The sequence below is a fragment of the Chlamydomonas reinhardtii genome, chromosome 1, assembly GCF_000002595.2.
Source record: "Chlamydomonas reinhardtii strain CC-503 cw92 mt+ chromosome 1, whole genome shotgun sequence".
Taxonomy (NCBI): Eukaryota; Viridiplantae; Chlorophyta; class Chlorophyceae; order Chlamydomonadales; family Chlamydomonadaceae; genus Chlamydomonas; species Chlamydomonas reinhardtii.
In genome coordinates this window covers 5942626-5964230 of record NC_057004.1, presented here as the reverse complement: position 1 = coordinate 5964230, position 21605 = coordinate 5942626, and the positions used below count along the sequence as shown (strand labels likewise).

Sequence of the window (21605 nt, the reverse complement as noted above, 5' to 3'; positions counted from 1 at the left end):
GGGTCTAGACAGGGGTGGGTCTAGACGTCTAGTCGGGTTCTTAGTTTCATACATTAACTTAGCCATGAGCCCAGCTATCGACGTGCGCGTTGCGGAACTAATGCGTACGTAGACCAGAGCGGAAGTCGGAGCTATGATTGCGCAGGTACGGGAGGGGGCTGCAGGCACGTGGGGCGGGTTTCCCTCTCCACGTGCCCGTTGTCAAGCATAGGCCACGCTCTCCTCCTCGCTCGATTGCATTGGGTTCGCTTTAGTTTGGGTTGGTATCTACAACCCCCTTGTAGGAGGGGGGGGTGCAGGGGGGGGGGGAGCGGGGTTCCCTCGGTCCCTTCGACCCTTCCCCGTCGAAGGGAATAGGAGGGGGGTGAGTGCTGGAGTCGCTGTTTGGCAGCGAGGTCACGATAGCTGCGCTTTCGCACGGATAAGCGCAGTAATGCTTATGGTTTCATTTGTCGGCGATCGTCGGAGCGCCTACGCGTTTGTTCCCCAAGACGCGACAGCAGAAATCGGCTGTTGCTGCAATTATGTCACTTACGTTTCTATAGCATAATGATAAAACAATAAAATTTCGCTCTTGCCTTGAAATGCAGTTTTGGCTGCGTTCTCACGCTGCACTCGCTCTCGCGCACTGAGAAGACAAGCAGATATATAACAGCATGCGCCAGGTCGCATAACCAAAGTCGCAGCGCAGGGTAGACACACAGAATTGCGCCACACTTTTTAGGCCATCCGCAGATAACTGGGCTAAAGCACTCAAGCGGTGTTATGAGAACGAGGAGACTACCAACGCAAATTGCGCCCTGCGAAGTTGTGACTTGCCGACTTGTCCGCCGGGCATGACCCTACGACGATACAATTTACTTTTACGTTTGAATCGATGTATTGTAATGCACAGGGAAGCAAAGTGATACACACAGTTAGCGTGCTCTTACGCGGGATCAGCCCAGCGGGCCCAATCCGTATGATTCCCACTCTCAACTGCACTGCCTTCATATTCTCTCACACCAAACGTACGAAACTATCAATTCAATTGATTATTTGGCACTGACTTTGACTTGGAGGTCGACTCTCACTGCGCTTGACGGTCAAACCTCGCTTCATACTTGCCGTCGACTTTGGAATATGTGTATTTCTTTAAGCATGCATACTGTAGCTCGGACTAGACCCCTGCACAGCCGTGGAGTAACGCGGCCGTGCTCTCGGCGGTATGCGCTGTATTGACAGTAGAGTGCATACATAAGATAATGTATGCTGGAAATCTGAAGCGGAGCATAGCTTGTATGCTGCTGCTCGCGTTTCTAATTGGAGCTCAGGCTATTGCAGCTCCACCGCCGGGCGTGCCCGCACCTCCAGACGCAGCGGATTGCAGTAGCTGTGGGGCGACGCTTAGCCCTGTCTGCACGTCTGGCGGGCTAACCATAGCGAATGCCTGCCTCGCAAAGTGCCAGGGCTTGCTGGACTTCATTGACGGGGCGTGTAACGGTAAGAGCGACGCTCATTATATACAATTGTGACCACACTCGAGGTGTGAGCGCGAGTCTGACTGCGCTGCAACTTTTGATTCGTCCGCAGCGGACCCGTTGTTCCAGTCGCTCGCGGCGCCTCCTCCTCCAGCAGCTCCCGTGCCGCCAGAGGTGCTACTGCCTTTGGTGGCTCAGGCGGATGCTGCGAGAGGGGTATCACTCGGGCCCCCGCCAGAACCTCCGAACTCCCCACCCCCTGAATCCCCAGCACAGCCCGCGGCCCAGGCAGCAGACGCGGTTGTTGAGCAGGGCAGCATTGTCGACACGGAGGCGGTCACGCGGTACTGGACAGAGGGTTTCGTCTACCTGGGCCTAGCCGCGGACCTGGGTGTGGCGGGGGTGCCAGAGACCACGGACCCAGCAGCCGAGAGGCGCCGCAGGGCCATGCAGGAGTGAGTAATGCCCGGCGGGCTGGACGGTGTGGGGCTGGGCCGCTTCGAGAGGATACCGGAGATAACGCGATACCACTGGGTTGTTGTAGGCGCATGTGATTGCGCGCTCTGTTGGAGCCAACCGCTGCTGCGGCATTCCCTCGGGGCTGTGCGTGTCATCAGTAACATGCAGCAGCCGCTCACCTGCATTGTCACCTTGCCATCCTTCCGCCCACCACAGGCTTGGTAGTTCGGAGCTCTTGTTTCGCTCATTCCGGCTACATGCAGATGGATCCCTGTATGCGGAGGCTCGGCCGTGGGCGTTAGACGTCAGCTCTCTGGGCAGCGAGCGGCAGGGCTCCGTCACGGATGCGGAGTTACTGCGTAGGAGGGAGCGGCACCGCTTGTTGCGTCAGCAACAGGCGCAGCAGCCGGAGCGGTCGAGAGGGAACGGACACGAGGGCGAGAACCTAGAGCAGCAGCAGTGGGAATCGGCTTCAGACGAGGGGGATGACGGCCAGGCGGAGGAGCGGCAGCAGGCACCACCCGCATCGCTTCATCGAGCGGTGGCGGGACAGGGAGTGCGCCGTCGCAGGCGCGGCCTGCTGCAGAAGGAGGACGCACGCTACCCAGTCAGGGACACGGGATACTGGCCAAACAACGCCGTTGTGCAGATGTACTTCGTGACCACCGGGACCAACACAGCGACGTCCTGCTCGGGCACGTGGGTGTCTGGATACGATGTTTTGACCGCCACGCATTGCGTGTACAATTGGGCCGCCGGCGCGACTTACACAAACTTTGTGGTGAGCAGGGCTCGGAGAGCATAATAAAGAGACCTGTTGCTCCACCCGGGGCCTGGGAGAGGGGCAATGGCCGCCCATAGGGCTTGGCGAGGTGGAGGGTGTTTCGGGAGTAGCGCTGCAGTAAACGTACGGGCTCACTTGCTTGTGTTAGGCGAGCCCACATACGTCCAAGAGCGCTGCTCCTTGATGCCATGCCGCAGATCCGTCCGGCCATGTCGGGCGATGTTTGGAACGGCACCTACAAGGCCGTGTTCACGACGTGGTACCGTTCGGAATGGAACCGCACCAACTACCTTAACGAAGTCAACTACTACGACATCGCAATGATCCGAGCGGAGGCCAGCGACACCGCGACCATCATGCCATATCCCACGTACCTCGGGTACAAGTACGACTGTGCAAAGGTGAGCGAAGGCCGGAGCCGGAAGAGATGCGCAGTGCGTGTAGCGCCTGAGCAGGAGCTACCCTATGGGCAGGGTCTCCGGCGGTGCTCGCTCGCTGCTAAAGGGCAGGCGCCTTGATAGCCGTTAAATTTGCGGGTCCTGCTCCGGCAGGAGATCCATGTCCCTTTTTGCAAACTACAGCAGCATTCGCAACTGCGCGCGCAGAGCCTCTACTCGGCATCCACGTGCGGCTACCCGAACGACCGGCGCTTGGGGGACTTCGCGGCGTCAGCTTCTTACACCCAGATGTGCTGTGACTTCAGCTTCCCGGGCACCACCTGCCAGGCTGACTTTCAGGTGAATGGCGGGGCGGCGTGGCCTGCAATGCAATAGCAAGTTTGGTGGGCTGCCTGTTGTCTTTTCATGTGACCAAATGTTTGGCCTGCTGTGCTGTATTGTTTCCTCCTTCCTACCGCGCGCTCTGTCTGCTACCGTACATGCTGCCGCCTTGCAGCCGCTGACCTCATGCTACACCTACCCTGGAGCCTCCGGGAGCTCTGTGTTCGATCTTGGGGACTACAAGGCGATAGGCGTGGTGAGCGGCAGGCCCTCAGACAATACGTCCTACTCCAGGTGGACGCCGCTCACGGCGCAGCACTTCGGTGCGCTTGAGCGATGGCGCTACCAAGGCGGCGTGGTGGCCCCGCTTCCACCGGCGCCGCCCAGCCCACCTCCGCCACCGCCTCTGAACTACACACGCTATGCATGTGAGTGCGTGCGCCCTGTGATGCATGGCATGCAAAGATAGGTGTTCGAGGCTGCAGGTCCAACTAGTGCCAATGAAATGATGCATAGTGTACCGCCGCCGCCAAGCATTCCCCTTCTGCAACAGGCGCTAGCAACGGCACCGTGCGCCTCGTCAGCTCCAGTGTTGATGGCAGGGGTCGCGTGGAGATCTGTGCACCTGACATCGGCGGCAAGTGTGAGTGTGGTATCGCAACGGACGTGCTTGGCTCACAAGCCCTTGCCGGCGCCTCTTCTTTCGCCTGATGCACATCTATCTCACGCGCTTGATGGGATGATGGCCCCATGCAGTGTGGTGGAGCAGCGTGTGCTCGCGCGGGTGGGGCTACCCGGAGGCGCAGGTGGTCTGCCGCCAGCTAGGGTACACGACCACCACCGCCCAGCCCACACAGAAGGGCTACTTCGGCGCAGCGTCATCGGATCAGTATTTCTTCTTCGTACGTAGGGGCCTGCGGGGCGTGTGTGCGCGCGTGTGTGTGGGTGAATGTTTTATAGCAGGGATGAAAGGCCAGCCAGGCGCGCATGGGATGCACGCACATGCATGGATGACACCCACCTGAACCTTTACTCTTGTGCTGCTATCCGCAGATCTCCAATGTTACATGCGTGGGCACGGAGGCCTCGCTCTCGGATTGCAGGCAGACGGCCTGGGGCAACCTCGACTCCTGCTCAAGCCTGGATGTGGCGGGCGTGGTGTGTGATGGCTCAACGGGGTCTGGGAGTACCCAGGACAGCGTGACCTCCACCCCCTACACAAACGATACATGTGCGTACCGTGGGGGGCATGCTGATGCATAGAGTACATGTGCAGTTCAGGATTTAGCGTTTGTGTTGTTCTCGGTATGAGGCTTAGCGACAACACACCGCACGCCCTTGGATTGCCTTGCTTCTGCCTCAAATGTCGAGCCCTGGCCAAACGTTTTGTGGCATTGCTCCCCACGTTGTCCGGGCTGCAGGCACGCAATGGGTGACACGTGTCAACAATGCCACCACCTATGCGAACGGCACGGTTGTGGGCCGCATTGAGGTCTGCATCAACGGCGTCTGGGGCACGTAAGCAAGCGCATGCGGGCCTATGGTCTGCTGGAAATAAATATCTGTGCAGAATTGTTACGGATACGCTAAGTTTACCGCCGTAGTTCGTCTTGAAATGGACTGTAGTTATTAGCTACTTACCCGGAACCCTGTCCGAAGCGCATTGCCACTACTTCACTGCCACCCCAGTGTGTGTCGCCGGCTATGGGATGATGTGGACGCGACGGTGGCGTGCAAGGGTCTCAGCTACACGTATGGCGTGGCGAAACGACTGAACGAGTCGTGGAGCTCCACGGAGCCGTGGCAGGTTGCTCAGCCCAGTGTGCCCATCTGGCTCGCGGACCTCAACTGCACGTGAGTTGGTTGCCAGCCGCGGCAGAAAAGGCTGGCCAAGCTCAGTGCGGCATACATTGGCTGTTGTGCTCGCGCCATACATGTGTCGTATCCCGCTTCTCCCTGTTTATTATATGCACAGGGGTGCTGAGGTGGATTTGTCGGCCTGCAACCAGCTGCTTGCCTACGGGAGCACCCAGTGCACTCACGGAATGGATGCCGGCATTGTGTGCTCCAACACGACCCTTGGGCCGCAGTACAGCGACACAGCCCAATGTGCGTCGCCGGGTATGCTGAGGAGGGGGGGGGCTGCGGTCCGTACGTGGGACAGCTAAATAGCTGTGTACGTAGACCCCAGCAGCACACGCCGCACCTGACTCCTGTGCCACACCATGACAACAGGCTCAACTCTGGGCGACATCCGCTTGGTTCCAACGGATGACGCGTCAGTAGGTGGCGCCGAGGTGGCAGGTCGTGTGGAGGTATGCTACAATCGGCGGTGGGGCACCATCTGCGCGGACAGCTACTGGGGTGTCGAAGAAGCCGAGGTGCTGTGCAGGTATGATTTCACTGGGTTACCGCTGCTGCTGCCCTGCTGTGTACCTGCGGGTGCGGTGCGGGGGCGGGGTGGTCTGGATGCAGTATAACCTACCAGCTCTTCCTCATGTCACGTACCGGTATTGCTTGCCGATGCAAATAAACGCATGCGTATTAGTTGGACGGCGCAAGGGCGAGGGCGCGTGCGAGCATGCATGTGTGTATTGCTCCTTGCCTCCCGTAGGCACCTCGGCTACAGCTACTTCTTCGTGAACATGACGGCTAGCATGGGCTCGCTGCCGGTGTGGGCCTCGTACACGCAATGCACCGGCAACGAGGACAGGTTCTTCAAGTGCCAGATGTGGGGCCTGCGCGAGGTGACCGACTGCACCAGTGGTACACGCGCCGTGGTGGCGTGCTCCAACTCGCCGACCATTGCTGCGCCGCCGCCGCCTGCGAGCCCGTACGCATGTGAGCTGTGCATGCAGCAGGGATGCCGCCCGTTACAAGGCTGCACATCTAAGCCCAGCACGTATTGTCTTTCTTGTGGTACCTTGCTTCTTACTGCGGTGCCACTACTCCCTGCTTCGTACACAGGCACCACACCCGGCGCTCTCCGCTTGGCGCCCAACGACACCTCGACCAAGACCTACATGTACAGTGACACCACGGCCGGTACCGCGGGGGGACGCCTGGAGTTCTGCTACAATGGACAGTGGGGCACCTTGTGCGCGGTGAGCGACTTGGATGGCGTATGCAGCGTCACTTTGCTCGGGGAGCACGCACATGGGGCATGTTAGACAAGCCCTAGTGCATGTTTGTGTTGCTCACTCCCGGCGAGCATTTCTTGCATGCCCTGCCTGCTTCGCCGTGCAACAGGAGTACTGGTCGACGCCTGAGGCGCGCGTGGCGTGTCGGCAGCTGGGGGGAGGGCTCGAGTACGGCGGCGTGGTAGCCAACGGCACGTACGGCTTCGCGCCATCCGGCCAGCCTGTATGGCTGTCCATTGCCAACTGCACAGGCGCTGAGACCTCATTCGCCGAGTGTGCGCGCTACTCCAATTACAACTACACCATCACCAACACCACATTCTACCCCGGCCAACTTGGTGTCTTGTCACTTGAGTCTACGCTGTACGGCGGCAAGACCGTGTGTCAGTCACACCTCGCTGACCTCAACATCTGGTGCTCGAAGACCTGGCTCTCCCCGCCGCCGCCACCATCGCCGCCACCGCCAGCGCCACCGCCAGTTGGAGATACCTGTGAGTCACAACGACATACCATACTCCTGCTGCTCGTGTCGCTACGCTGGAACCAGTTACCCGCGACGTGTTCCCTTGTTTGCCATCTGTCTTACTACGGTTCTGCCTTACGTGCTCATTCAGGCTCTGCGGGCGAAGACGGCAAGCTGCGGCTTGTTACCGGTAACGGCACGAGCTACGTGTACGATGGCACGAGCGGGCAGACCCAGACCGGTTTCCTGCAGGTCTGCTACAGCGGCACCTGGGGCCGTGTCTGCGCGGCACGCTTTGGTACCCCGGAGGCGCATGTCGCGTGCTGGCAGCTGGGCTTTGCCGGTGGCAGCAAGATGACTTACAGCGGCCTGCTCCCGTTGTACGTGTGGGGCCCGGCCAAGCTGGGCCCCGCCTGGATTGATGGCCTCATCTGCAACGGCACCGAGGCGATGCTGACCTACTGCTACTTCAAGGGCTGGGGTAGCCTGGTGGACTCGTGCCCGCCGGTCCAGGGTGTAGATGCGGGTGCGGACCTGGTCGTGCAGTGCCTGACGTCCGTCAACAGCCCGCCGCCCCCGTCGCCGCCGGTCCCGCCGGTTGCAAACTACGGCTGCGACACGCAAGGGGCACTGCGCCTGGTGGACAAGAGTGGAGCCGTGGTGGACACGTCGTCAGCGGCCACGGTACGTGTGGGCGTGCTTGAGATGGACATCGAGGCCGCAACGACTAGGGGCTCAATTTTCTGTGTCCCTCGATGCGCCTTTCTCCCGTGCGTGCGTGCCCCACTCACCCAAGCCTTGCATGCCCAAGCACTGCAGGTGGAGGGCGCGGTACACGTGTGCATGAACAGCTCATGGAGTTATGTCTGCGACGTAAGTATGTAATCTGCCGCTGAACGCCATAGGAGGTCATCGCACGCCATGTGCTTTTCGCTGCTGCAACCATGCATTTCATGTGCCCACAATCAACCCGGCCCACTTCTTCCTTGCCCATCCATTCGCAGTATCTGTTCAGCTCCAACTTCGCGGCCACGGTGGTGTGCAAGCAGCTGGGCTTTGGCGGTGGCACGCCGTACAGCTGGACGCAGCTGGCGGCGCGGGGCTACAACAACTCCCTGGTGCAGCCGGCCGGCATGCCGCGCGGCCCCAGCCAGCTGCAGGTGTGCTACGGAGACGAGCCCACGCTCCTGGACTGCGAGTGGACGGCCAACGACGTCTTCAACTGCCCCACGTCCAACAGCGTCGCGGGCGTGTTCTGCACCCGCCAGGCCCCGCCGCCCTCGCCGCCAGCCCCGCCCCCGTCGCCGCCACCCTATTGGAGCCAGACGTCCTGCTCTCGGAACTATGACATCCGCTTTGTGGACGGCCCCAATCCCACAGCCGGCCGCGTGGAGGTCTGCTACAACGGTGAGCCGACACAAACAACAGCGTGCGGTTGTGGACGTAATCATTGCAGACCTGCGGTTTTGCGCCTGCTTGGCCCCAGTGTCAAGACACTGAGCACTGCCCCCGTAACCCCACTGTGCCCTAACGCCTTGCCCCTTGTGTTGCTGCCAGGCACCTGGGGTCTCATCTGCGCCCGTTACTGGGACGACGCTCTCTCCAATATCGTTTGCCGCCAGGCTATGGGCTCTAGCTCAGCCATCGGTGAGGCCATGATCGACTGGGACGGCGTAGCTACTGCGGCGGCCAACGGCACCTACCCGCGCTTCGCGTACCTGCTGGCGAGCGTGACCGTCACATACCATCTGGACGGCGGTTTCATCAAGCCCTTCTGCACCGGCAACGAGAACAAGCTTTCGGAGTGCGTGCCCCTGGAGGCGTTCGGCAAGGCGGCCAGCACCTGCAGCCGGTTTTCAGAGGTTGGCATCAATTGCTGGGCCTCGCCGAGCGCCAAGGTCAGCGTGCCGGCGACCACTGCGCCCTACAGCTGCGCAGGCTTCCAGAACGGCACCGTCCGACTGGTCAACGGCGCCACGCCCGCCATGGGCCGTGTGGAGGTGAGTGGTGCGAGCCTGTCTACCGGCTGGGGTGCAGCGCCATGACTCATGCACTGCATGCGGAGGTACTATGTTCCTATCGCATGCGTACATGCGCGCACAACACGCTTACCGTACTTTCATACGTGTCTGTCCCTCTCACTAACTCACGCGCAGGTGTGTTGGAATGGGAACTGGAGCGTCGTATGTGGGAGCGGCTGGGCCAACGCCGCTGCAGCTACAGTGTGCCGCCAGATGGGCTATACGTCAGGCTACGTCAACAACCTGGGCGGAATATCTTTAACCTCTCTAGCGCCCAACTCGCGCTATGCGATCTGGGGGACTCCGGCCAGCGACCAGCCCGTTGCATTGCACCGGGTGACTTGCACCAGTACGGCGACCCACATCCTCAATTGCACCCTAAATTCCGGAGCAGCTTCTAATCAGTTTTATTCCTCAGGCGTGGCTCCCATCGGCTCCTGCATCGCGCCCGCACGCGTGGTCTGTACCGGCCTCGGGTTCTACATGCCTCCACCCAGTCCTCCTAGCCCGCCGTCGCCTCCACCAGTCCCAGCACCTCCGTCGCCACAGCCCCCAAGCCCCGCACCGCTGCCTCCAAGCCCAAGGCCACCCAGCCCAGCTCCACCCTCACCACCGCCAAGCCCCGCGCCCCCAAGCCCACTACCTCCTTTCCCGCCAAACCCGGACCCACCCAGTCCGACCCCACCAAGCCCGCGACCTTCCCCGGAGCCTCCTAGCCCTGACCCGCCATCACCGGCTCCGCCAAGCCCGCCTCCTAGTCCTGAGCCGCCAAGCCCCGAGCCGCCAGCCCCGCCGCCCTCGCCGCAGCCACCGAGCCCACAGCCGTGGCCAAGCCCGCCGAGCCCCGCGCCACCGAACCCGACGCCTCCACCTCTTCCTCCTTCTCCTGACCAACCAAGCCCAGAGCCGCCTAGGCCTCCACCCTCCCCCGCGCCACCCAGCCCAGCACCGCCCTCGCCGACGCCTCCGAGCCCTGATCCGCCGTCCCCTGAGCCACCGAAACCTCCATCCCCAGAACCACCGAGCCCGCTGCCTCCTTATCCCCCACCATCTCCAGAGCCGCCTAGCCCGGAGCCTCCGTCGCCTGCGCCATCGCCGGTGCCTCCCAGCCCGGCGCCTCCGTCGCCGGAGCCTCCGTCGCCTGTTCCTCCCAGCCCGGAGCCCGCTTCCGCGCCGCCCAGTCCCTCTCCTCCCAGCCCGGTGCCGCCTAGCCCGGAGCCTCCGTCGCCTGCGCCATCGCCGGTGCCTCCCAGCCCGGCGCCTCCGTCGCCGGAGCCTCCGTCGCCTGTTCCTCCCAGCCCGGAGCCCGCTTCCGCGCCGCCCAGCCCCTCTCCTCCCAGCCCGGCGCCGCCTAGCCCGGAGCCTCCGTCGCCTGCGCCATCGCCGGTGCCTCCCAGCCCGGCGCCTCCGTCGCCGGAGCCTCCGTCGCCTGTTCCTCCCAGCCCGGAGCCCGCTTCCGCGCCGCCCAGCCCCTCTCCTCCCAGCCCGGCGCCGCCTAGCCCGGAGCCTCCGTCGCCTGCGCCATCGCCGGTGCCTCCCAGCCCGGCGCCTCCGTGGCCGGAGCCTCCGTCGCCTGTTCCTCCCAGCCCGGAGCCCGCTTCCGCGCCGCCCAGCCCCTCTCCTCCCAGCCCGGCGCCGCCTAGCCCGGAGCCACCGTCGCCTGCGCCATCGCCGGTGCCTCCCAGCCCAGCGCCTCCGTCGCCGGAGCCTCCGTCGCCTGTTCCTCCCAGCCCGGAGCCCGCTTTCGCGCCGCCCAGTCCCTCTCCTCCCAGCCCGGCGCCGCCTAGCCCGGAGCCTCCGTCGCCTGCGCCATCGCCGGTGCCTCCCAGCCCGGCGCCTCCGTCGCCGGAGCCTCCGTCGCCTGTTCCTCCCAGCCCGGAGCCCGCTTCCGCGCCGCCCAGCCCCTCTCCTCCCAGCCCGGCGCCGCCTAGCCCGGAGCCTCCGTCGCCTGCGCCATCGCCGGTGCCTCCCAGCCCGGCGCCTCCGTCGCCGGAGCCTCCGTCGCCTGTTCCTCCCAGCCCGGAGCCCGCTTCCGCGCCGCCCAGCCCCTCTCCTCCCAGCCCGGCGCCGCCTAGCCCGGAGCCTCCGTCGCCTGCGCCATCGCCGGTGCCTCCCAGCCCGGCGCCTCCGTCGCCGGAGCCTCCGTCGCCTGTTCCTCCCAGCCCGGAGCCCGCTTCCGCGCCGCCCAGCCCCTCTCCTCCCAGCCCGGCGCCGCCTAGCCCGGAGCCTCCGTCGCCTGCGCCATCGCCGGTGCCTCCCAGCCCGGCGCTTCCGTCGCCGGAGCCTCCGTCGCCTGTTCCTCCCAGCCCGGAGCCCGCTTCCGCGCCGCCCAGCCCCTCTCCTCCCAGCCCGGCGCCGCCTAGCCCGGAGCCTCCGTCGCCTGCGCCATCGCCGGTGCCTCCCAGCCCGGCGCCTCCGTGGCCGGAGCCTCCGTCGCCTGTTCCTCCCAGCCCGGAGCCCGCTTCCGCGCCGCCCAGCCCCTCTCCTCCCAGCCCGGCGCCGCCTAGCCCGGAGCCTCCGTCGCCTGCGCCATCGCCGGTGCCTCCCAGCCCGGCGCCTCCGTCGCCGGAGCCTCCGTCGCCTGTTCCTCCCAGCCCGGAGCCCGCTTCCGCGCCGCCCAGCCCCTCTCCTCCCAGCCCGGCGCCGCCTAGCCCGGAGCCACCGTCGCCTGCACCATCGCCGGTGCCTCCCAGCCCAGCGCCTCCGTCGCCGGAGCCTCCGTCGCCTGTTCCTCCCAGCCCGGAGCCCGCTTCCGCGCCGCCCAGTCCCTCTCCTCCCAGCCCGGTGCCGCCTAGCCCGGAGCCTCCGTCGCCTGCGCCATCGCCGGTGCCTCCCAGCCCGGCGCCTCCGTCGCCGGAGCCTCCGTCGCCTGTTCCTCCCAGCCCGGAGCCCGCTTTCGCGCCGCCCAGTCCCTCTCCTCCCAGCCCGGCGCCGCCTAGCCCGGAGCCTCCGTCGCCTGCGCCATCGCCGGTGCCTCCCAGCCCGGCGCCTCCGGCGCCGGAGCCTCCGTCGCCTGTTCCTCCCAGCCCGGAGCCCGCTTCCGCGCCGCCCAGCCCCTCTCCTCCCAGCCCGGCGCCGCCTAGCCCGGAGCCTCCGTCGCCTGCGCCATCGCCGGTGCCTCCCAGCCCGGCGCCTCCGTCGCCGGAGCCTCCGTCGCCTGTTCCTCCCAGCCCGGAGCCCGCTTCCGCGCCGCCCAGCCCCTCTCCTCCCAGCCCGGCGCCGCCTAGCCCGGAGCCTCCGTCGCCTGCGCCATCGCCGGTGCCTCCCAGCCCGGCGCCTCCGTCGCCGGAGCCTCCGTCGCCTGTTCCTCCCAGCCCGGAGCCCGCTTCCGCGCCGCCCAGTCCCTCTCCTCCCAGCCCGGCGCCGCCTAGCCCGGAGCCTCCGTCGCCTGCGCCATCGCCGGTGCCTCCCAGCCCGGCGCCTCCGTCGCCGGAGCCTCCGTCGCCTGTTCCTCCCAGCCCGGAGCCCGCTTCCGCGCCGCCCAGCCCCTCTCCTCCCAGCCCGGCGCCGCCTAGCCCGGAGCCTCCGTCGCCTGCGCCATCGCCGGTGCCTCCCAGCCCGGCGCCTCCGTCGCCGGAGCCTCCGTCGCCTGTTCCTCCCAGCCCGGAGCCCGCTTCCGCGCCGCCCAGCCCCTCTCCTCCCAGCCCGGCGCCGCCTAGCCCGGAGCCTCCGTCGCCTGCGCCATCGCCGGTGCCTCCCAGCCCGGCGCCTCCGTCGCCGGAGCCTCCGTCGCCTGTTCCTCCCAGCCCGGAGCCCGCTTCCGCGCCGCCCAGCCCCTCTCCTCCCAGCCCGGCGCCGCCTAGCCCGGAGCCTCCGTCGCCTGCGCCATCGCCGGTGCCTCCCAGCCCGGCGCCTCCGTCGCCGGAGCCTCCGTCGCCTGTTCCTCCCAGCCCGGAGCCCGCTTCCGCACCGCCCAGCCCCTCTCCTCCCAGCCCGGCGCCGCCTAGCCCGGAGCCTCCGTCGCCTGCGCCATCGCCGGTGCCTCCCAGCCCGGCGCCTCCGTCGCCGGAGCCTCCGTCGCCTGTTCCTCCCAGCCCGGAGCCCGCTTCCGCGCCGCCCAGCCCCTCTCCTCCCAGCCCGGCGCCGCCTAGCCCGGAGCCTCCGTCGCCTGCGCCATCGCCGGTGCCTCCCAGCCCGGCGCCTCCGTGGCCGGAGCCTCCGTCGCCTGTTCCTCCCAGCCCGGAGCCCGCTTCCGCGCCGCCCAGTCCCTCTCCTCCCAGCCCGGCGCCGCCTAGCCCGGAGCCTCCGTCGCCTGCGCCATCGCCGGTGCCTCCCAGCCCGTCGCCTCCGTCGCCGGAGCCTCCGTCGCCTGTTCCTCCCAGCCCGGAGCCCGCTTCCGCGCCGCCCAGCCCCTCTCCTCCCAGCCCGGCGCCGCCTAGCCCGGAGCCTCCGTCGCCTGCGCCATCGCCGGTGCCTCCCAGCCCGGCGCCTCCGTCGCCGGAGCCTCCGTCGCCTGTTCCTCCCAGCCCGGAGCCCGCTTCCGCGCCGCCCAGCCCCTCTCCTCCCAGCCCGGCGCCGCCTAGCCCGGAGCCTCCGTCGCCTGCGCCATCGCCGGTGCCTCCCAGCCCGGCGCCTCCGTGGCCGGAGCCTCCGTCGCCTGTTCCTCCCAGCCCGGAGCCCGCTTCCGCGCCGCCCAGCCCCTCTCCTCCCAGCCCGGCGCCGCCTAGCCCGGAGCCTCCGTCGCCTGCGCCATCGCCGGTGCCTCCCAGCCCGGCGCCTCCGGCGCCGGAGCCTCCGTCGCCTGTTCCTCCCAGCCCGGAGCCCGCTTCCGCGCCGCCCAGCCCCTCTCCTCCCAGCCCGGCGCCGCCTAGCCCGGAGCCTCCGTCGCCTGCGCCATCGCCGGTGCCTCCCAGCCCGGCGCCTCCGTGGCCGGAGCCTCCGTCGCCTGTTCCTCCCAGCCCGGAGCCCGCTTCCGCGCCGCCCAGCCCCTCTCCTCCCAGCCCGGCGCCGCCTAGCCCGGAGCCTCCGTCGCCTGCGCCATCGCCGGTGCCTCCCAGCCCGGCGCCTCCGGCGCCGGAGCCTCCGTCGCCTGTTCCTCCCAGCCCGGAGCCCGCTTCCGCACCGCCCAGCCCCTCTCCTCCCAGCCCGGCGCCGCCTAGCCCGGAGCCTCCGTCGCCTGCGCCATCGCCGGTGCCTCCCAGCCCGGCGCCTCCGTGGCCGGAGCCTCCGTTGCCTGTTCCTCCCAGCCCGGAGCCCGCTTCCGCGCCGCCCAGCCCCTCTCCTCCCAGCCCGGCGCCGCCTAGCCCGGAGCCTCCGTCGCCTGCGCCATCGCCGGTGCCTCCCAGCCCGGCGCCTCCGTCGCCGGAGCCTCCGTCGCCTGTTCCTCCCAGCCCGGAGCCCGCTTCCGCGCCGCCCAGCCCCTCTCCCAGCCCGGCGCCGCCTAGCCCGGAGCCTCCGTCGCCTGCGCCATCGCCGGTGCCTCCCAGCCCGGCGCCTCCGGCGCCGGAGCCTCCGTCGCCTGTTCCTCCCAGCCCGGAGCCCGCTTCCGCGCCGCCCAGCCCCTCTCCTCCCAGCCCGGCGCCGCCTAGCCCGGAGCCTCCGTCGCCTGCGCCATCGCCGGTGCCTCCCAGCCCGGCGCCTCCGTGGCCGGAGCCTCCGTCGCCTGTTCCTCCCAGCCCGGAGCCCGCTTCCGCGCCGCCCAGCCCCTCTCCTCCCAGCCCGGCGCCGCCTAGCCCGGAGCCTCCGTCGCCTGCGCCATCGCCGGTGCCTCCCAGCCCGGCGCCTCCGTGGCCGGAGCCTCCGTCGCCTGTTCCTCCCAGCCCGGAGCCCGCTTCCGCGCCGCCCAGCCCCTCTCCTCCCAGCCCGGCGCCGCCTAGCCCGGAGCCTCCGTCGCCTGCGCCATCGCCGGTGCCTCCCAGCCCGGCGCCTCCGTGGCCGGAGCCTCCGTCGCCTGTTCCTCCCAGCCCGGAGCCCGCTTCCGCGCCGCCCAGCCCCTCTCCTCCCAGCCCGGCGCCGCCTAGCCCGGAGCCTCCGTCGCCTGCGCCATCGCCGGTGCCTCCCAGCCCGGCGCCTCCGGCGCCGGAGCCTCCGTCGCCTGTTCCTCCCAGCCCGGAGCCCGCTTCCGCGCCGCCCAGCCCCTCTCCTCCCAGCCCGGCGCCGCCTAGCCCGGAGCCTCCGTCGCCTGCGCCATCGCCGGTGCCTCCCAGCCCGGCGCCTCCGTGGCCGGAGCCTCCGTCGCCTGTTCCTCCCAGCCCGGAGCCCGCTTCCGCGCCGCCCAGCCCCTCTCCTCCCAGCCCGGCGCCGCCTAGCCCGGAGCCTCCGTCGCCTGCGCCATCGCCGGTGCCTCCCAGCCCGGCGCCTCCGTCGCCGGAGCCTCCGTCGCCTGTTCCTCCCAGCCCGGAGCCCGCTTCCGCGCCGCCCAGCCCCTCTCCTCCCAGCCCGGCGCCGCCTAGCCCGGAGCCTCCGTCGCCTGCGCCATCGCCGGTGCCTCCCAGCCCGGCGCCTCCGTCGCCGGAGCCTCCGTCGCCTGTTCCTCCCAGCCCGGAGCCCGCTTCCGCGCCGCCCAGCCCCTCTCCTCCCAGCCCGGCGCCGCCTAGCCCGGAGCCTCCGTCGCCTGCGCCATCGCCGGTGCCTCCCAGCCCGGCGCCTCCGGCGCCGGAGCCTCCGTCGCCTGTTCCTCCCAGCCCGGAGCCCGCTTCCGCGCCGCCCAGCCCCTCTCCTCCCAGCCCGGCGCCGCCTAGCCCGGAGCCTCCGTCGCCTGCGCCATCGCCGGTGCCTCCCAGCCCGGCGCCTCCGGCGCCGGAGCCTCCGTCGCCTGTTCCTCCCAGCCCGGAGCCCGCTTCCGCGCCGCCCAGCCCCTCTCCTCCCAGCCCGGCGCCGCCTAGCCCGGAGCCTCCGTCGCCTGCGCCATCGCCGGTGCCTCCCAGCCCGGCGCCTCCGTGGCCGGAGCCTCCGTTGCCTGTTCCTCCCAGCCCGGAGCCCGCTTCCGCGCCGCCCAGCCCCTCTCCTCCCAGCCCGGCGCCGCCTAGCCCGGAGCCTCCGTCGCCTGCGCCATCGCCGGTGTCTCCCAGCCCGGCGCCTCCGTGGCCGGAGCCTCCGTCGCCTGTTCCTCCCAGCCCGGAGCCCGCTTCCGCGCCGCCCAGCCCCTCTCCTCCCAGCCCGGCGCCGCCTAGCCCGGAGCCTCCGTCGCCTGCGCCATCGCCGGTGCCTCCCAGCCCGGCGCCTCCGTGGCCGGAGCCTCCGTCGCCTGTTCCTCCCAGCCCGGAGCCCGCTTCCGCGCCGCCCAGCCCCTCTCCTCCCAGCCCGGTGCCGCCTAGCCCGGAGCCTCCGTCGCCTGCGCCATCGCCGGTGCCTCCCAGCCCGGCGCCTCCGTCGCCGGAGCCTCCGTTGCCTGTTCCTCCCAGCCCGGAGCCCGCTTCCGCGCCGCCCAGCCCCTCTCCTCCCAGCCCGGCGCCGCCTAGCCCGGAGCCTCCGTCGCCTGCGCCATCGCCGGTGCCTCCCAGCCCGGCGCCTCCGTCGCCGGAGCCTCCGTCGCCTGTTCCTCCCAGCCCGGAGCCCGCTTCCGCGCCGCCCAGCCCCTCTCCTCCCAGCCCGGCGCCGCCTAGCCCGGAGCCTCCGTCGCCTGCGCCATCGCCGGTGCCTCCCAGCCCGGCGCCTCCGGCGCCGGAGCCTCCGTCGCCTGTTCCTCCCAGCCCGGAGCCCGCTTCCGCGCCGCCCAGCCCCTCTCCTCCCAGCCCGGCGCCGCCTAGCCCGGAGCCTCCGTCGCCTGCGCCATCGCCGGTGCCTCCCAGCCCGGCGCCTCCGTGGCCGGAGCCTCCGTCGCCTGTTCCTCCCAGCCCGGAGCCCGCTTCCGCGCCGCCCAGCCCCTCTCCTCCCAGCCCGGCGCCGCCTAGCCCGGAGCCTCCGTCGCCTGCGCCATCGCCGGTGCCTCCCAGCCCGGCGCCTCCGGCGCCGGAGCCTCCGTCGCCTGTTCCTCCCAGCCCGGAGCCCGCTTCCGCGCCGCCCAGCCCCTCTCCTCCCAGCCCGGCGCCGCCTAGCCCGGAGCCTCCGTCGCCTGCGCCATCGCCGGTGCCTCCCAGCCCGGCGCCTCCGGCGCCGGAGCCTCCGTCGCCTGTTCCTCCCAGCCCGGAGCCCGCTTCCGCGCCGCCCAGCCCCTCTCCTCCCAGCCCGGCGCCGCCTAGCCCGGAGCCTCCGTCGCCTGCGCCATCGCCGGTGCCTCCCAGCCCGGCGCCTCCGTCGCCGGAGCCTCCGTCGCCTGTTCCTCCCAGCCCGGAGCCCGCTTCCGCGCCGCCCAGCCCCTCTCCTCCCAGCCCGGCGCCGCCTAGCCCGGAGCCTCCGTCGCCTGCGCCATCGCCGGTGCCTCCCAGCCCGGCGCCTCCGTCGCCGGAGCCTCCGTCGCCTGTTCCTCCCAGCCCGGAGCCCGCTTCCGCGCCGCCCAGCCCCTCTCCTCCCAGCCCGGCGCCGCCTAGCCCGGAGCCTCCGTCGCCTGCGCCATCGCCGGTGCCTCCCAGCCCTGCGCCTCCGTCGCCGGAGCCTCCGTCGCCTGTTCCTCCCAGCCCGGAGCCCGCTTCCGCGCCGCCCAGCCCCTCTCCTCCCAGCCCGGCGCCGCCTAGCCCGGAGCCTCCGTCGCCTGCGCCATCGCCGGTGCCTCCCAGCCCGGCGCCTCCGTCGCCGGAGCCTCCGTCGCCTGTTCCTCCCAGCCCGGAGCCCGCTTCCGCGCCGCCCAGCCCCTCTCCTCCCAGCCCGGCGCCGCCTAGCCCGGAGCCTCCGTCGCCTGCGCCATCGCCGGTGCCTCCCAGCCCGGCGCCTCCGTCGCCGGAGCCTCCGTCGCCTGTTCCTCCCAGCCCGGAGCCCGCTTCCGCGCCGCCCAGCCCCTCTCCTCCCAGCCCGGCGCCGCCTAGCCCGGAGCCTCCGTCGCCTGCGCCATCGCCGGTGCCTCCCAGCCCGGCGCCTCCGTCGCCGGAGCCTCCGTCGCCTGTTCCTCCCAGCCCGGAGCCCGCTTCCGCGCCGCCCAGCCCCTCTCCTCCCAGCCCGGCGCCGCCTAGCCCGGAGCCTCCGTCGCCTGCGCCATCGCCGGTGCCTCCCAGCCCACGTCCACCCGGCCCCTGGCCACCACCGCCGTTGCCTCCGGGACTGGCCCTGACGCTGAATGACTTCTCGGCAACATTCGTAAATGCAACAATTATTGCTGATTTGGATGTTACGAACACATCTTCGGTTATGTCGTTTTTGCAAGAGTTTAAACAGATGACGGCTGCTGCGCTGGGTGTTTCTGTCGACCAGATCATCGTTCGCGCTGTTACAGTGGATGGACAACAGATTGGCAGGCGGCGGGCGCAGGAGGAGGAACCCCTCGGCGACCGGCAGTCGTTGGAGCCATCTGCAGAATTCCAGGAATTCGGGCGGGTCACGTTACTCCAGCACCGCTCGTACGTCGGTGATCACGAGACCATTGCCGCGCTGCAAGCACTTGAGGAGCGGCTACTGGCACCGCAGCTACCACGCGGCGCTGCGAGCAGAGGGCGGCGGCACAGACAGCTGGCCGAAGCGGCGTCTGACGTTATTGTGGACTTCACAGTGGTGCAGTACGAGGAGGTGGAACTGCCGCCGTTGCCTCCGCCAATGCCGCCCCTCTCGCCTGGTCTGGTGGCGCCGCCTGGGACCCCGCTGAGGCCGCCTTCCCGACCGCCCAGACCTCCGCGTCCGCCGCCGCTGAATCTGAACAGGCTGGCACAAGAGCTGGGCGCACAAGAGGTGATCGTGGTGTACTCGCCACCCTCGCCGCAGCCCCCTAGTCCGGCGCCACCGGCACCGCAGCCGCCGCCAAGCCCACAGCCGCCCTCACCTGCGCCCAGCCCGCCGGCAGGCAGTGGTGATGCATTGCCCGCCGCACTCGAGGCGACTATCGTGGGTGCGGAGTACGCGGCTGTTGTTGGCTCGCCAACGTTCGAGGTCGAGTTCTGTGCGGATCTCATCTCCAGTTCGGGCAGCAAGTTGTGCTTGGTCATCTACATCCTGCCAGGCAGCGGCGGTGTAGTCGTGGGTGCAATGCTCGTGCCTCAGGACGCCACCAGCCAGGCAGACTTTGACACGATGGTGCAGTCGATGCTGGACTATCCAAATGGCGTCTTTACCATCGTATTCAAGTCGGCTTACGGAGTGTCGTCTGTCATCCTGAAGAGGGCCATCTTATCACCATCGCCGCCCCCGCCGTTCTCGCCTTCGCCGCCCCCACCGCCCTTCTTCAAGTCAATGTCGCCGCCGCCGCCGCCACCGCCGCCGCCGCCAGAGACGCCTCCTTCCCCGTCCCCCTCAAGCCCCCCTCCGCCGTTCCCCCTTCCGCCGGGTTGGCCAACACCTCCACCGCTGGCACCGCCTCCGCGCCTGCCACCACCACCATCACCAGCATCATCTGTCCCGGAGAGCCTGCTGGCACCCCCTTCACCGGCACCTCAGGAGCCGTCACAGCCACCGGCATCGCCCGTGCCTTCTCCGGTACCTCAAGATTTGCCCCCACCGCCACATGCGCGGAGCCCCAAGCCGCCGCGACGCAAAAAGCAACCGCCCTTCCCGCAAAAGCCTCCAAAGTCATCCAAGCCGCCCAAGCCGCGTCGCTCCCCGCCATCACCTCCCAGCCCGCCGCCACCTGCGCCCTACCCGCCGCCTGGAAAGCCCAAGCGGCCGCCTCGTGTGCGGGCGCCGCCGCGGCCCCTCCTCCAAGCGGCAAAAGAGGACCCGCCTTCTGCACAGCCGGAGTCGCCCACTCCACCTGCACTACCGCCGCCGCCGATGCAGCGGCGGCGTGACAAGTCGCCTCCGCGACTGCCACCATCAGCACCACCACCTGACGCGCCGCCGGCGGGTGCACCGCCGCCATCACGCCGCAACCGCTCCGGTCTCGCAGGCTAACTCGCACGTTTATTGTAAGTGGTGCATGGCATCGGCTGGAGCAACCCCTCCGCCTGGGACTGATCCATATGGCAATCCTGTGTGCTGTGCCTTTCTTCCATGACGGCGCGCAACGTACGTACCAACCGTTCGGTCTGCCGCTCTGCAGGACATGCAGAACTACTGCTCAAGCCTCATGGATTCAAAACTGGCTTTCAGGCCATCTCAAGATGGTGCGCTGTTGGCGACTGTGCATTGTGATAGCTTGCCCGTACCAGATCATCCGTCATAACTTGTCGAACATTAAGCGGATGCACACGCATAGATTCGCATGACGCATACGGTACAATTGGGGAAATCACTAATCTGAACTTAATCTGATTCTGCTGTTCGGCGGTTTTGTGTCTGGCGCTGGTGTGCGTGCCTGCCGTGGTCCATACATGTTCCATGCAAGCGGAGCCTTCTGAGGAATGGTCCACCAGGGGGTCGGCATCTGTATTTTTGATAAATGGGCGCACTGCAGATACGGTAAAGGCATTGAAACTGGCAGGCTACGAGATAGGTAGAGCATGAGCGTTGAACTGGTGTGGATTAATGTATGGTGTTAATAATACAGGTTTATACGACAGTAACGTTGCGCCACTAGGTAATAGCTTCACCAAACGTGAAGCGAAAGTGTCCATTCTTATGAGTAACAAATGTGAGAGCCATCGGCGTGATACTGCAACTGTGGGACGTGTCACATGATCACGCCCGGTCCGTGTGCAAGGTGACCCGTGTGAACGCCCACCTTGTTGCACGCCTTGTTGTCTGTAAGCGTAGCTTGCACGCGCCCAAACGCTCTGCGGATGCCAGGGCACGCGTGTCACGCACCCTCCGGGCGCTTGCCCTTAGGGGTATATGGGACATGAAAAGGCAAAGCAAGTGTCTAATGTAGTTGGGTTATAGGTCGTGTGCCGCGTGTTACCGCTTACATTTTTCCGCCCCTCTTGGTGCTGAGGACAAGATATGTGATCCCCCCTCGCAAGGAAAGAATGGGCTAGCTGCGCCCACGCCACGTCTCTTGTCTGAGGCCGCAAGCGTCTACCTCATCTCCCGGACATAGCCGGGGTCGGTTCATACAGGCACGGCCCGCCATACGTCAGCTGCGTCCCGCTGTCAAGCACAAGCACAGCCAGCGCAGGACAACCAATAAGCAGGAAATGCCGCGCAGGGCCTGGCGCAGGTAGCGGCGGTGCAGGGCCTGGCGAATGTGCGCAGCACATCGGGCAGGGCAAGGCCACGTGGAGGAGGGCCGAACGCGCGGCGCCGCCTAGAAGCGGCGCCAGCGCGCAGGTTGAGACCTGCCGGTGTCTGGTTTGCGGTCTTTGCTGGCGAGCAATGCGCGGCACGGTGTATGCGGGATATTTTGCTTGCCTGCTGCTGTTGTGCTTGACGCGTGTGCCTGCATCAAGACACCAGCTTTGGAAGGGGGCAAGAAGTGCCAGGTTGTGCTATTGACGGCGCCGTCCACCGTGCCTTATGCCCTACAACTGCAGCCAGCAACTTGTTGGTACAGTATCTCCGGCGTTTGACCAGCCGCGCGCTCATACAATGCCGTCGCAAATTGGTTTGCCATGTGCTGGGGTCTGGGAATCAGCTGCACCCTAGGGGAAATTCACCAACCGTGTCCCATCGCACGCTCTACAACTGGAGATCAAAATCTTCCTCCCATAGCCCCTGCAAAGTTGGG

The 21605-nt window shown here is 68.0% G+C and overlaps 1 protein-coding gene across 1 annotated transcript; it reads left to right on the top strand.

The window, feature by feature from the left end:
- Positions 1–560: 560 nt before the first annotated feature.
- CHLRE_01g042352v5 (uncharacterized protein) lies at positions 561–20701 on the top strand. The gene is made up of 26 exons (XM_043058831.1): positions 561–1482; positions 1573–1634; positions 1737–1915; positions 2136–2700; positions 2901–3104; positions 3285–3440; positions 3598–3850; positions 3976–4065; positions 4179–4324; positions 4476–4653; positions 4844–4940; positions 5112–5276; positions 5398–5531; positions 5658–5814; positions 6037–6263; positions 6390–6526; positions 6672–7053; positions 7177–7709; positions 7845–7898; positions 8030–8432; positions 8583–9025; positions 9182–9665; positions 10104–10701; positions 10777–16374; positions 16489–19908; positions 20043–20701. The coding sequence occupies exons 1-25, from the start codon at positions 1281–1283 to the stop codon at positions 19892–19894; spliced, it is 14853 nt and encodes a 4950-aa protein (XP_042928745.1). The 5' UTR covers positions 561–1280; the 3' UTR covers positions 19895–19908; positions 20043–20701.
- The last annotated feature ends 904 nt before the right edge of the window (positions 20702–21605 follow it).